Below are 14,915 nucleotides of genomic sequence, written 5' to 3' on the forward strand. Positions count from 1 at the left end.
ATATCATTTGTTCCATGGACGGAAACTCATATTGTGTTGTGTGCATTTCTGTTTGGTTCTCCATTTTGTGTGGCTGGGAACTGTCTTGCATGCTTTGCATACGTTTCATTATCCACGGACACTAATAGGTGCGATTACTATTGCAGGCAGGCTATAATATTCAGCAGTTTAGGTTGTTCATCGCCAGCCGACATTGACACGCCTCCGGGCACAGCTTAGTAACGCCCCATGCACTCGCGCACATGTTCTATGCACATGGATGTGGTGGCAGCGCACCTTCATTAATATGCATATGGCACTACTACACCATATATATGCTGCACAGCCGGCGCAGGCCTTACACCGGCCTTGCGCCGAGCTTCATGAATCCGGGGTTTATGTTCTGCAGAAAATGCATGCTAACTTAAATCCTGTTATTCCAGCAACTTTCTATGTTTATAATAACAATATTTAAGATATGTCCCTATTTTTTCATCCTTTGACACCCCCCCCAATTATTTCAGGCTTTGTCCACATTTCTTGCACTAAGAGGTTGAGAGTTCTGCCAGTTGCTAATTGAGTATCACTTCAAACTATTTTTTCAGTCTAGGAAGAAATAAAAGACTATTTGTCAGTATGAATCACAGAGTTAAGGATCTGAGCTCCTAGCAAACCTTGTCTGGTAGCCCTTGGTATAATTATTTTAATTATCACTTGTAAACTGTAAGTCTGCCAAGTAACTTGGCCATTAAGTACTTCCAATTCACCTCTGAAAATAAGAATTTGTGCTTCATGAGCTCAACCAGTCAGTGGGGTCAACAGGCAACACACTCGCCTTTGATGCTGGAAGATCTGAAAGATGTGGATTTCCTTCCTACAGCAGGTGTTTGAATTCATTTTCCATTACTGACATTATAATACAACATAGCAGGAGATAGAAGATACAGTCCTGAAGTGCTGTCCTTTGGATGAGATAAAAAAAAAAAACTGAGGGTCAATTTACCTCAGCTGTTGGTAGCTCAGCTGGTTGTCAAATAACCTATGGCACTTAAGAAAAAAAACAGAGAATTTTTTTCCAGTGTCCTGTCCAAATTTTCCCTGAAAATAAACACACTATGCAGAGTGGGTCTGACCTGGTCAACAAAACAGAAATACATGCATATGTTTTTTTTTGTTAACTGGGTGTAATGTCGTGTACCCATTTTTCAGAGGAGACCTAAGGAGGAAGCCCAATGAAAAAAATAAAATGAAATTTATCTATGAAGGTAACAAAACATGCAATATACTATGACTGATACAATAAGCAAGGTAACTGATAAAAACAGGCAAATATAAATGAAGACAATCAATCATTTTAGCACTATTAATAAACGGTTGGGAACAATCTGACAAATAAGTGCACAAAAATAAATAATGGCGAGAACAATAAAGGATGAGTGGTGTCATCCTCTACACACTGAGTTGTCGCTTGTGCAGAAGATATAAAGGAATGCAAACCGTCGGAGTTTGAGATGAGTGAGCGTAAAGGAGTTAAGAAGACATTTGTCATTGAAAGATTTTGAGTGGGTATGCCATAGAAAAGGAAAGTTTAACCTAGACATAACACAAGCAAGGAATGAGCTAAGAATTAGCAAACTTAGATTAGGAGGGGTTAGTGTGTGTGAACACATATGAGACGTGACAACAACTACTGGCAACAACTTATCCCAGAGTATAAGGTCATGTAAGGGAGTTTAGTTTATTTTTCCGTGACAAGTTGTAGCAGTCAGAATTGAGTTTTCCTATAGGATAAGCAGAAAGACATACAGTTAGTGAGAAGATGTTATGGAAGGGAAGGAAAATATTTGGAGAAAGGAAGAATAAATAGAGTCTAAGAGTCGGTGGTTTAAAGTGTACTGGTCATGTCTGGATACAGCTTTCTTCTATAATTAATTCCATTTCCCATTGTATGATAAAGTTGCTATTGATTTTGCAAATAAATAAATAAGATTAAAGTACACTTTTTTTTTTTTGTTTTTTTTTGTTTCACTGTTTACTAAGTTTACTCTACAAACACACCCATAAAACTGTCATATTAGGTGTGATGATTGGGGAGAGATGGGCGAAGGCTGCCAGCCTAGTCAAATAGAATTTGATACATAATTCTATCAACTGTATAAATAAATGTAAAATACAGGCTTGTGTTTTTAAATGAAAGAAAACACTTTAAAATGTGAACTTCAAGATTGTTGCAACATTGCCATCTGCTCTAAGGAAAACCAAGCCAAACATTTCAAATGTGTCTTTTTAAATTGCAAAATCTTATGAATCTCTTTAATGTTTTACAATTCAGCTCCACTGCGGCTGAAGGTTTCATGCCTATTGTTTTAAGGCTAAAGTTTATGACCAGAATTTAGATGTGGAAGGTGCTTTATTGCTCTAGTTTCTGTTAGATCAAAACAAAAGGATGGCAGGTACTCCACAACAGTCGAAGCAAACCACTGAATATAGCTTAAAATGTACTCATTATTCCACAAAGTAAGCGCTTTCTCGTCTCCAAGGACGCTTCTTCAGACTTGAAAACAGTTACAAGACACTCAAAATCCTTTTAAATATATCTTCACTTCTATCAAAAACCAATAAAATGTCTGAAAAAAATCACATGATGAAAGCTCTTAATAAAAACACTTAAAGTTGCAGTCCTTTTGGACTGATAGCATAAGTATATATGGAGGGTTCCGTATGCATATGCATATATATAAAATGAGAATAAGTTACAAAATACATATTCTAAAATTTGTTTATTTAATCAAGCACTTGGCGCTAGGCCTGTCCTTTATTTACACACGGTGTATGTGACAACTTCTTTTTGTCCATTATTTCTTAAACTTTTTATTGAATGCTATAAAGCCCCGTACCTTTAATAGGGCTTTTTTACTTGCTTAAAGCCTTTAGCATTAACTTTATATGGAGTTGTTGTTGTTATGTCCTAACGTCAGTCTAGGTTTCACACTATGTCCTATTTTTATTTACTCAATTCCCTTTATTAGGGTTAAATTAAAACTAAAAACATAAACATTTTTTAGGTCGATTAGTGTGTTTAAGCACATGGGGTGCAGCCCGTTGTGCTGCCTGTGCATTTCCTGTTGATTCTCTCTTTGTTATTTTATTTTATTCCATGTTATTCTATCTCAATTACTTTTGAATGAGTGATTTTTTTTGGTATATACATTGACATGTATTTTGGTTTTAATATGAAGTTTATTACTACTTCTTGTGCACTTGCACTTTAAATTTTAATTAATTGACACTAATCACTTGTCAGTGATTATTTTTAAACAACGTGAGTTTGCGTGTGTGGTATGCTGATGAAGCTCCTGTTTAACAGGAGCGAAAACGTTGTGTTATTTATTTTTAAATAAAGAACGTTACTTTCTTGTTGAACCCTGGTCTCGGTTGGACACTCTTTTTTTCGTACTTCAGTTTTGGGTGTCTCTTTTATCTGTTTAATCATGCTTAGTCATTACATTGTCTATGAATATAAATTTGTTATTACAAGTATTTTTTGTATATAGAGCTATTTCTAATTTAGGATGTGTTAGTAAAACGGATCTATAAGTTATATGTATACAAGTTCATTAACAAAGTTTTTTGTCTCATATGAAAGGAGTGTCTGTGAAGTTGTATAAATACTTATCACAAAGTGTGTGTGTGTTGTGTCAGCTACTTGGCAGGGACATGAAGCACTGGTTGGACAGAGAGGGTACTGGAGGTTTTAGCTTGCCCAGTTAGGCTGAGACCTGGACCCTATAGCTGTGCCAGTGGGGAGTCTTATTGTGGACCTGGTGAGCAAAGGGGCAACCAGCCCCAGAGTGACTGTGATCTCTGTGAGCACTTAAGGGAAATTGTACTTTACTGTGTGTATTAGTTATCCTTTCCTCTTCTAGGAGACGACCTCCCTGGTGTTAGTGGTGAGGATTGAGGCTCCTTGATTGCTGGGCCAGGGCACGGTCTTCACATTAGGTACTGGGCAATTACTTGCATACAACTTCAAAGTATCATGGATAATCAAAACCAACTTACCTCTTAGAGGGGGCTATTTCTTATTTACATTGTGGTTGCACTTCTACATCACCATGTGTTAATTTTCAGTGTGAGGTTACACATACAAAATCAAGTTAACTTGTCTTTCTAGGGAGTAGAAAACTATGTTTGATGCATTTAACATAGAAATACAGTAGTCTAAACATTTATTTAGGCAGTGTGAAATTGTGGGTTCAGTCTTTCATGATGTCATGGCAGGGATTTTCAACTGTGAGTAAAATATTCAGTGCCCATCCTTACCAACAAAATAAAATGCAAGAACAACACACATTTTTCATCAAAACTGTTTAATTCAGTAAAATATTGCCCATGGTATATGTTATTGGTCCTTTGTATGTTGATTCATATAGTATTTCTAGAGTTTGGTATTATTAGTTTGTAGAATTCTTTACCTTTTCCACGTTCATAGAATATTCTAACACCCAAGTCAAAGCTCTGAACCTCCATGGTAAGATTAATAACACATTCTACTGTGATAGGTTTCTTACCAAATGGATATCTATATTGTCCCTTCCTGACAACCTTCAACACCATCCTTGATGACTGGTTGGGTAACTACAAGTTAATGCCTGGAATTAATGTGAATGATCTGATTTCTAGAGGAAACTAGTCTACCTTTATCACTGTACTGGTGATATGGCTAAGCTTTTCAGTGACCCTCTACCCATAAGCTTAGTAAACGCCAATAAATCTTTAAAACACAGAGATCAGATGGGTTGTTTCCAACGTTATTAGAAAGCTGGTCAATGTTTTGACTGTGGTTTTTGTCAGATTACTGACCTTTGCAGAAATTGCTGAGGACTGGAAAAAAGCAGCTGTGGTAACTTTTTACATTGAGGATTAGGAAATCTGGAAAACATTATGTCTGTTATTCTAACAGCAGTGATAGGGAAATTCATAACCCCATGAAAACAACCAGCATGGGTTCCAGGCCAGAGGAAGCTGGCAAATGTCACCCAGTTTTATGGCTGGGTTACAGCAGAACCTGACAAGGGAGTACTTGTAGATTTGGTCCCACATAACAGGTTGTTAGGAAACCGGAGGGTTTGCGGGAGGCAGAGTCAAAGCTAAGGAACTGGATAACTACATGGCTAACTGGAAGGACATAGAGGGCTGTGGAGAAGGACAATGTCAAAAATAAAGAAAGTGACTAGAAGTGTACCACAGGGTTTGGTTCTAGGTCCAGTATAATTCAGTGCACTTCTTTTAAACATATCTGAGTGAAAAGAGAGCAGAATAACACTCTTGTCTGATTACATAAACTTAGGGGATATCTGAGGGAAAAGACAGCAGATTCACTCTTCTGTTGAAATTCCCTTATCCATTGGACAACCTACCTACAGATAAAGAGTCAGAAGAAGGGTATCACAATGACTGGACTACATTTCAAAACAGTAATTAAACAAAAGGGATTTTGTAGACTAAGTCCAGTGTCATAGATCCACCTTTCCAGGGAAATTAAAACTATTTAGTTCAATTCAAGTCTGAACTGAAAGAGCACCTGGAGCAAGAAATCATATATAAATGTTTGTGTGAGATTGTGCAGCTACAGTTTGCATGTATATATATAAAACATGGGAAGGCCATTATGTACTTTCTACAACTAAATATTTTCACTATAGTATAATGAACTGATTGTCTTGTATGTTTTGTAAATATAATGTTAAAACGTGTAAATCTGTATTCCAATTTTATTAAGTATTAACTCCTTTTGCATTGTTTAACTGTACTCTATAGCTTGTTTAATCTTTGAAATATTTATGTTTGTTCTTTCCTATGTGCACATTATCACTTTTTACTCAGGCTATACTGTTTCTCTCTGTTTGTTATATGACATGGGCCATGGCTAAAAATGGTCAATAGACCAGATCACTTACCCATAGGGAAAAAAAACAGCAAATAAAACTGTATAATTCAATATTGTATATGGTAAATAGGTGCATACCTCTCAATTGCCCTCTATTTCGCAGAATGTCCATATTTTTAATCATATTTTTGATGAGCTCATCATAAAATTGTAGCTTTCAAGCAAATCATTGAGGACTGAGGTGAGTAAATAATGACAGATATTTGAGTTTCAGACTTTGCATCTATCAGAGAATGCATGCTGATGCAAACCTACTATTTTAGAAACATTCTATGTTTAGAACACAAATATTTAAAATGTGCCCCTGATTTTAAGCATTTGTCCCCCATTATTTTTGACTTTGTCCAGAATTCTTTTGCTAAGAAGTTAAAGAGGTGTGGATAGGTGATATCTAACTCCAAAGGTTTGTTTCTTACATTTGATTTAAAGCATGGAAATACACTTTAAGGTATAAAGGGATGTAGGTGGATACAATGGTGAGAGAGCAAAGTAGTATATATGCAGGAAAAGCAGGATAGTGGTGGTTAAAAAATTGGTAAGTTAAGGTAGAAACGAAGGTGAGTGGCCAAAATGGAGTAGATCAGATGAACTACAGTCAAGCTGTTATAAATTACTTTATGGTTAAAGGTATCTTTAATGGTGTGGTAGAACCTTAGTAAGTCGGATTGCAGACTGAACAGATACTAAGACTGAAAAGATATTCTTTTAACTTACTCTTGAAAGATGAGTAACTGTATACAGTTATCAGGTGACTAGGAAACTCATTTCATTTTCTTGGTATATAGATGCTGAGTGATCTGTTACCAGATTTCGTGTTAGTTTGATCACTTTTAACTGGTTTAGGCCATAGGAAATGGCATGTCTGGCAGCAGAGGCAGGAAACTTAGAATTGGGCATGGTTATTTATAAATCTTTCAGTGGGCAGTGATTTTAATTTTGAAGAGAGACAGTTCAGTTTCCTTAGGATGCTGCAGTAAGTAAGCAGTAATGACCAACAGGATATTTACTCACACCCAGGGATGTTCTAAGGCCTGACACCACAAGTGGAGGGCCTCTACAAGCCTAGAAAGGGTTATTTACACAGTAATACACACTCTGGATGGCATTATTGTGCTTAGAAAAGGGGCTAACTATTAAATTGTTTTGTGTATTTTTTGTGGGTTTTATTCTTTTTCTTCTTTCGGCTTTTCCTGGTTAGGGATCACCACAGCAGATCACCTTGTCCGCTCATGATTTACTACATCATTTTTTTTCAGATTTTTGATGCAAAATAGTTCCTTTACCTAAACTTGCTATAGTACATATAATGGGCGGCCACGGTGGTGCAGCGGTTAGCGTTGCCACCTCATAGCAAGAGGTTCTCCGGTTCAATTCTCGGCTGGGGTGCCTTCTGTGTGGAGTCTGTATGTCCTCCCTGTGGTCATGTGGGTGTCCTCCGGGTGCTCCATTTTCCTCCCACATCCCAAAGACATGCTGTAGGTGGATTGGGCACTCTAAATTGGCCCTAGGTGTGAGTGTGTGCATGTGTGTGCCTTCTGTGGAAGGTTGGGTGCTGGGCTGGCAACTCGACACTGTAAAACTCCACTGCCAATCATGAGTGAACAGGTGATCCGCTGTGGCAACCCCTAACCGGGAAAAAGCCGGAAGAAGAAGAAGCTATAGTACATATAATGGTTGTTGGAGGAGTTATTTTACATCTAAAATAGAAGTTATGCACTTATTTAATGTCTATACACTCAGACGCACATACACATTTAGAAGCACAGACACACTGACAAGCTTACAAATATACACATAGAAACACACAGATTCTGAAACACAGACAGGTAGACAGATCTACACACACACACACACAGCAAATAGAGAAACTTTGTAGAGTGAAGGGACCTTTAGATGTCTCCGTGAATACAAATAAATTAAATAAATAAATAAATATACAATGACAGCCACTGCAACCCCCCCACCCGAAGGTTAACATCAGTAATTTTGGACATTAAGGGTTTTAGATCTCTTTAATTGTTAATATTTTGATGGACTGACTTTTGCAATCACAGCTCTTTCTTTCTCTCATGCCTACACACAAGCACTTTTCTTTTTTTTTGAAATATTTACTTAAACCTTTAATTTTATACTCAATAAATAGCAAATCACTGTTTAGTCAGCTTAAAAATGGTGAATGCTAATTTCTTCTTTGTCTGAGCTTCATGGTAGATTAATATGCTGCCACAAAGTGGTTGGACTTGTTTCTAAGTGGGCATTACCTGCACATTAACACCCTGCTGGATTTCATTCTCCTGTCAGAGAGGTGATGTATAGATCGACCATTTTCTGATGACCATATAGGCCAGCACCAGATTTGTTTGCTTATTGTAAGTGTTTGAAAGTTTCACAAAGGTCGGCCTTTTAGTGATACCAAGTATCACCTCTCAGTGTAGGATCTTGAATTAATTTTTTCCAATAATTTTTGTCTTGCTATGGGCAAGAGGTAGTGATGCATTCTGTATGACTCCTAGCTTCATGGGTCATGAAAAAAAAAGTAAAGGAACTCTGTTCCTCTACCAATTCAGGTTCTGCACTGCAAAGAAGGCTATATAAAACGGTTTGTGTGAACTCATAGTATGGAAACAGTCTATGCTTTTGCTAATTAGAAACACTGAACATATGGGAAGCAGTATGGATTGGTTGCCACATTAGTTCATGAAAATGTACTCTTACTAATATATTTTGTATGGGGCAGGTTTATCAAACAGGCAAGCATATGGAAGTTGAATGTTTTTGGTTTTGTGTAGCTCCTTGTAGTAGCCATTTGCTCATCTGCTTTTGAACTGCTGACATGACTGTGAATCTTCTGAATCAAATGCTTGTAGGAATACATTTTCTGTGGCTCTCCACGGCATAACACCTTAATTTCCTTACATACTGACGGCTCAAAATTGAATGCACTTGCAGAATTTGAGCTGTCACACATTCGTATTCCTCTTTGTACAGATGCATGAGAGTTTGGTTGGCCATACCATCTCCACAATCATTAAAAGGACTGGCTTTCACATTATTACATTCAATCAATAAAGAAAGAAAGACTCATTGTTGCAGAATTTTACTTGTTTCTATTGGTTCATATCATACTGCATTTCAGATACAGAATCATTGTTTGTTTTGTATAGCAGTTTAACTTAAGTTAGAAGATATTTTTTATCCTAAAAATTACAGATCATTTGCAACTTTTCATTCCAGGGAACACAGCTACCCAGATACAGAATATCCTAACTGAGGAAAAAGAAGACAGATGGTAACCCAGCCACTGGATACGAGTTTGTAATCTGATCTAACAGTAACTGTCTCAGAGCAGTTTCTCAGCTGTAGCACAACTGAGTACTTGTAAATGGGGGAGGGGAGAGGGAGGCATTATTCGGGTGGACAGGAAGTGAGCTTCTGGCTCTTTAAGCTGACAAAAACAAGGACTTAGTTTCTATAAGGTAGAGCTGGCAAATGAAATGACCTTTTCATACTTTCATACCACTTCTGTTTTGGTGTTAAAGGTTGAAATTAAACATCATGAACCTGCAGGTAAGGAATATGAAGACTACAGACATAGCTGTACAAAAATATGTCTTGTGTAGACACATCTCCTTTGTTCAAGTTTCCATCTCTGTAAACGACAGGAGTTGCTTTTGATTCTGAACTCTGCATTTAGTGTGTGGGAGGCAAGAACATTTATTTCTGAAGTTGGAAGGAATGATTGCTGAGCGTAATCTGTGTACAAGTATCTCTTTTTTTCAGCCGTGATCCCGTGTAGAATCATACAGGATGCAGCAGATGTAAGGAGTCAAATCCAAGTATAAAAGCTGGAGCTTATCAGTTAATACAGCCTTAACCACTGTGTTAAATGATAAATTAAACAAAAAAGTATGTTTTGCTTATTTAGAGATTTTTTTTCTTTTTTTTCTTCTTTTTTTTTGCTAGTACTAATAAATAATTGTTTACTTGGTTTATGTTTATTTACCTGCCATCATACTTTAAATCAAACCTCATAACACTCAGATATCACTGACAGATGTTTAAGAAACGTACTTCTGCAGCTGACGTCTGAAAAGCAAGTAAACTCCATGGTATCCCCGAAGTCTCAGACAAACCACTAAATGAGTATGGTGGGTCCAAAAATAAAACAGTGTAAGAAACTTCTCTGTGTGGAAGATTTTCAATCCATATATATCTAGTTAATCACTGTATATTAATCAGATCAGATAATGGTAGTAGAAGTAGCAAACTTAAATTCGTCCTAAATAAAAAAAAAATAATCTTCTTTCTTCTTTTTCCCGGTTAGGGGTAGCCACAGCAGATCACCTGTTCGCTCATGATTGGCAGTGGAGTTTTTACGGTGTCGAGTTGCCAGCCCGACACACAACCTTCCACAGAAGGCGCAAACTTAAACTCGTCCTAAATAAAAAAAAATAATCTTCTTTCTCCTTTTTCCCGGTTAGGGGTAGCCACAGCGGATCACCTGTCTGCTCATCATTGGTAGTAGAGTTTTTACGGTGTCGAGTTGCCAGCCCAGCACCCAACTTTCCACAGAAGGTGCACCCATGCACTAAGGCCTAGGGCCAATTTAGAGTGTCCAATCCACCTACAGCATGTCTTTGGGAAGAAACCGGAGCACCCGAAGGAAACCCACACAACCACAAGGAGGACATGCAGACTCTGAACAGAAGGCACCTCAGCAGAGGATCAAACCGGAGAACCTCTTGCTGTGAGGTGGCAACACTAACCACTGCACCACCACGGCTGCCCCATTTAATTTGAAATATTATACAGAATTACTAAGTATTTGAAAGTAATCCAAGCAGGATGCGCAGTCTAACTTTATAGCCTTCAGAAAAATGCATGCTAACACAAATCCTGTTATTCTAGCAACTTTCTTATGGAAAGATTTTAAATAATGCTCTTATAAACTATTTGTGGGCCTTTATTCCCCCATTATTTAGGTTTTGTCCAGATTTATTGCACTAAGAGGCTGAGAGGTATATGGGAGACAGCGATAGTAGTGGACAGGGGTAGGTGATGGTCAGATAGTCAGAGATTTTGAAGAAGCAGCTGTATTATGGCCAGTTAGATAAAAAATTGGTGAGATTAAGGGTTTGGAGAATGTGTACTATTGTACATGCATATGTATGTACACAGTTCTGTGTGTTCTGTTGTTGATGTGAGCTTCTTTATGTAACTGACATTCGGTTATGCAATGTTAGGGGTTTAAACAGTTTAAATTAAGTTGTTAAGGTTTGTTTTTGTTTTATCAGTTTGTCTTGTTAACTGCGTTACATTTAAATGCACTCAAAGCAGTAATAAATATCTTAAACATCTCTTTTTGCCTTTTTAAGCTGTGTTTAGGATGTTTTGCCTTTTTAGTTATCAATTAAACTTATGGTTATGCTTGAAATGAATGTTGTACAAGTTTGTGTTAATTTGATGTTATGAATCTGTGTGCTAGACATTTTTTTTGCATTAGCATACCTCTCAAACTCTTACATAAAGAAACCTGGACAAAGCCATAAATAATGGGGGGGGGGTCAAAGACCCAGAAATATGGGCAATGTTTTAAATATTGCTCTTACAAACTTTGAAAGTTTATACAGTAACATGTTGTGCAGTAGCAAGAATTTTCTATAGGAGATGAAGTTTGAAAGTCAAATGCCTGCCACTGCTTTCTGACTTCAGTCTTCAGCGATTTGCAAAGAATGTGCCAGAAAACAAAAACAAATTATGAGAAACAGGCCAAAAATATGAGGCAAAAATCTGGACTCTGAAAAAATCTGAACAGTTGACAGGTATATGCATTAATAAACCAGATTTGCAACAAGCACACTGATTGCTGTGTATAACAATTTTTCACATTTTGAAACAACAGTTTCCTTTCATAGTTTAATAAACCATGGAGCTTTCTCTCAGTCTTGTTGATGTCATGTTTGACATCTAAGTGGAAGTAAACCCAATGTGCTGTTTGGAAAAAGAGAGCCTGCTTTTGTTGGTGGAGAACAGGGGGATTTGCACTTCACCACCCTCAATGGAGAAAGAACGTTCTCCAGCAGGGTGTTAATGAACAGGTAAAGCATACTGGAAAACAAGTCCTGTACTTCAAGGCAGCATATTAATTTAACATAAAGATTGAACAGTAAAAAAATAATGGGCTGCCATTTTGTACTCTAATTAAATAGTGCTATGCTGTATAATGACAGTAAAATTAAAAGAAAAAGTCAAGCATTTGAGCGTGCACTTGCATGCATAAGAGCGTAAGTGAGGAGAGAGACAGACAGGCAGAAAGATAGACACATTGATAGCACTGACAGTAACAAGTAGCCTATCAGCACAGATTCATTAACCATTAAGAGGTAATTAAACTCTTAATGTCTGGCATTATTGACTGGTGATTGTAAAAAAAAGGGACTACTGCTTAGACGGCAGATTGTACAGAAGCAAGTGCTGCCTGTTCCTTGTGATTAGGATTGTCGATGTATGCACTCACTTAATGGGACAAATTCTGGATACTAGCAACAACGCTTTGAAAGGTAAACCTTAATAAATGTATTGTATGGCATGTGTAAAGAAGTAAAATAAAGTATACCAGCATTGTAGAAGCTAAAACATCCCATTGAAATATAAACAGTAACAAATGTATTACTATATTATATGGCACATATAAAAAAGTAAAATTAATCGTACCAGCATTGTAGAAGTTAAAGTGATACACTGAAATACAAACATTAACAAATATGTTAATGTATTACATGTAACTTATAAAAAAAAAACAGAAAAGTTACCTTTTGGTTAAGTGTACCAGAAATCTATAATAGAAAATAAAATAAAAACTTGTTACATGTTTAAAAAAATGAACATTATTTCTAACAGGGGTGGGGGTTGTTTAAAGAACTTTCATAAAAATTACACCCAAGCCATTACATTAAATTAATTAGAAGTCTTTACGGATAAGAAACTTGTATTTTATTCATTACAAAGGCAATTACTACTTAAAAATGCATACTAATCTGTTTACAACTTAATCATATTTAATTGTTGTTAGTAGCCTAACTGTATTATGTCTGTGCTTGCTGCTTAATGCTGATGTTGTAAATGGTTAATGGAATGTATCTGTTTCATTTGACAGCTAACCTGATGTCAGTCATTGCAGCCCCACCCATCACCTGTGCACTGCAGAAGTGGTAATCCCTTTCTTTATAATTGCCTACTGAATTACTTTAATTCTCTATCATTTACCTAAAAAATCATTAAGAAGCAAAATCAGGAGGAGTAAAAGCGTGTATGTGTCCTACAAGAAACAATTACAGCCATTAAAAATCTTAAGTCGAATAAATCCCCAGGACCGGACGGATTCACAGCGGAATTTTATAAAGCTTTTATTCTAACAACTCGTAAAATATTACTAAATCTTTTTAACTACCTTATAATTAATAATATTACTAATCAACATCTAAATGCATCAAACACAGTATTTGTTCTTAAAGACAAGGCTGACCCTTCAAGCCCCCAGAAACTACAGACCCATTCTCTAATCAACGTGGACATAAAGATATTTGCCTCCATCTTAGCCAACAGATTAAAAACAGTGACAACTAGTATTATTTCACCCTATCACTCTGGTTTTATTCAATAAAGACAAACCTATTACAACACCATAACATTGGATGCTATGATTACCTTGTCTAGTCAGAAAAACTCCCCGCCGTTTACTCTGGTAATAGATGCATCTAAGGTTTTCGACAAAATCAATTAAAATTCTTATTTTTAATACTACCATATTTCAACATTCCCCCAGAATTTATAACATTCATTAAAGTGTTTTACTCCAAAGCACATACTACACTACAGGTTAATAAAAAGTTATCTTCTAGAATAGATATTAAAAATGGAACTAGACAGGGATACCCCTGTCACCATATCTCTTCAGTTTGTATATAGAACCATTATTTCTACTTATTATACAAAAAAATCTATCAACAAATGCCAAATTTATATAATACAATGATTCCTTTTACAGCCTTCACAGATGACCTGAACCTATATTTTACAATACCAAGCTCTGATATCGAGAAGATCTTAACCTCTATAAGAAACTACTTGAAATTCTCTAATTATAAAATAAACCCAGAAAAATCACTAGTATTTCCTGCCAAGCTATCCTGCAAACTAACAATGTACCCACTCCCCACAAAAGTTAAATTTAAGCACACTATAAAATACCTCTGAATTATTTTTCATCAAGACCAATCGCTGGTGTACCAAAGCATTGTAACAAACCTATGGTCAGCAATACAACAGGACCTTTAAAGATGGAAAAAACTTAATTTATCTGTACTAGCCAGGGTTGCCATTATCAAAATGAACATTCTACCCAGAATGCTATACCTATTCAATGCTACTGACATACTAATACAAGCTAACTTCTTCCATAAACTACACTCCTCTCTCTGCATGTTTGTATGGTATCCTAAATCAGTCAGAGTTGCATATAAAAACTGATACTCCCTAAAGAAAAAGGAGGCTTAGCTCTCCCAGACTTTAAGCTATATTTTGACATAATAAGAGTCATCAGGTTCCTGGCAATATCTTAATACAATCCAAGCAAAAAAAATATGGTCTCCTACTTGGATACCCCTATACTATAACTATGTTAAATCATTAAACATAAATCCCCAGGCTCTCCCTTTCTTGGACAAAAATAGTTTGAAGAACATGAAGTTACATAAAACAATTGGAGACAAAATTAAGGCATTACAAAATTCTTATCAACTCATTGAATTTAGATAATGCCTTCATTATAATGCAACTTCTGCATATGAATCCTAATCTTGAGATTAATGATAAAATGTTAAACTTAAAACCATAGCCCTTGCTAAGGGAGATGATGGTTTTAGACCTTTATTCATATAGGAATCAATCCCTCACAGAGCTAAGAACAACTTTGAACTTACCTAAA

The 14,915-nt window shown here is 36.3% G+C and overlaps 1 protein-coding gene across 1 annotated transcript in view; it reads left to right on the plus strand.

The window, feature by feature from the left end:
* The first annotated feature begins 9,353 nt into the window (after positions 1–9,353).
* The window catches only part of LOC122797153 (zinc finger protein 883-like), a 140,251-nt gene continuing 134,689 nt past the window's right edge, over positions 9,354–14,915 (plus strand). The window contains exon 1 of the mRNA XM_044065961.1: positions 9,354–9,496. Coding sequence (XP_043921896.1) covers positions 9,485–9,496 — 12 coding nt within the window. The 5' untranslated portion in view covers positions 9,354–9,484. The remainder of the gene's footprint in view (positions 9,497–14,915) is intronic.

The sequence above is a fragment of the Protopterus annectens genome, chromosome 3.part0 (assembly GCF_019279795.1).
Source record: "Protopterus annectens isolate FY-2018-M chromosome 3.part0, PAN1.0, whole genome shotgun sequence".
NCBI lineage: Eukaryota > Metazoa > Chordata > Ceratodontiformes > Protopteridae > Protopterus > Protopterus annectens.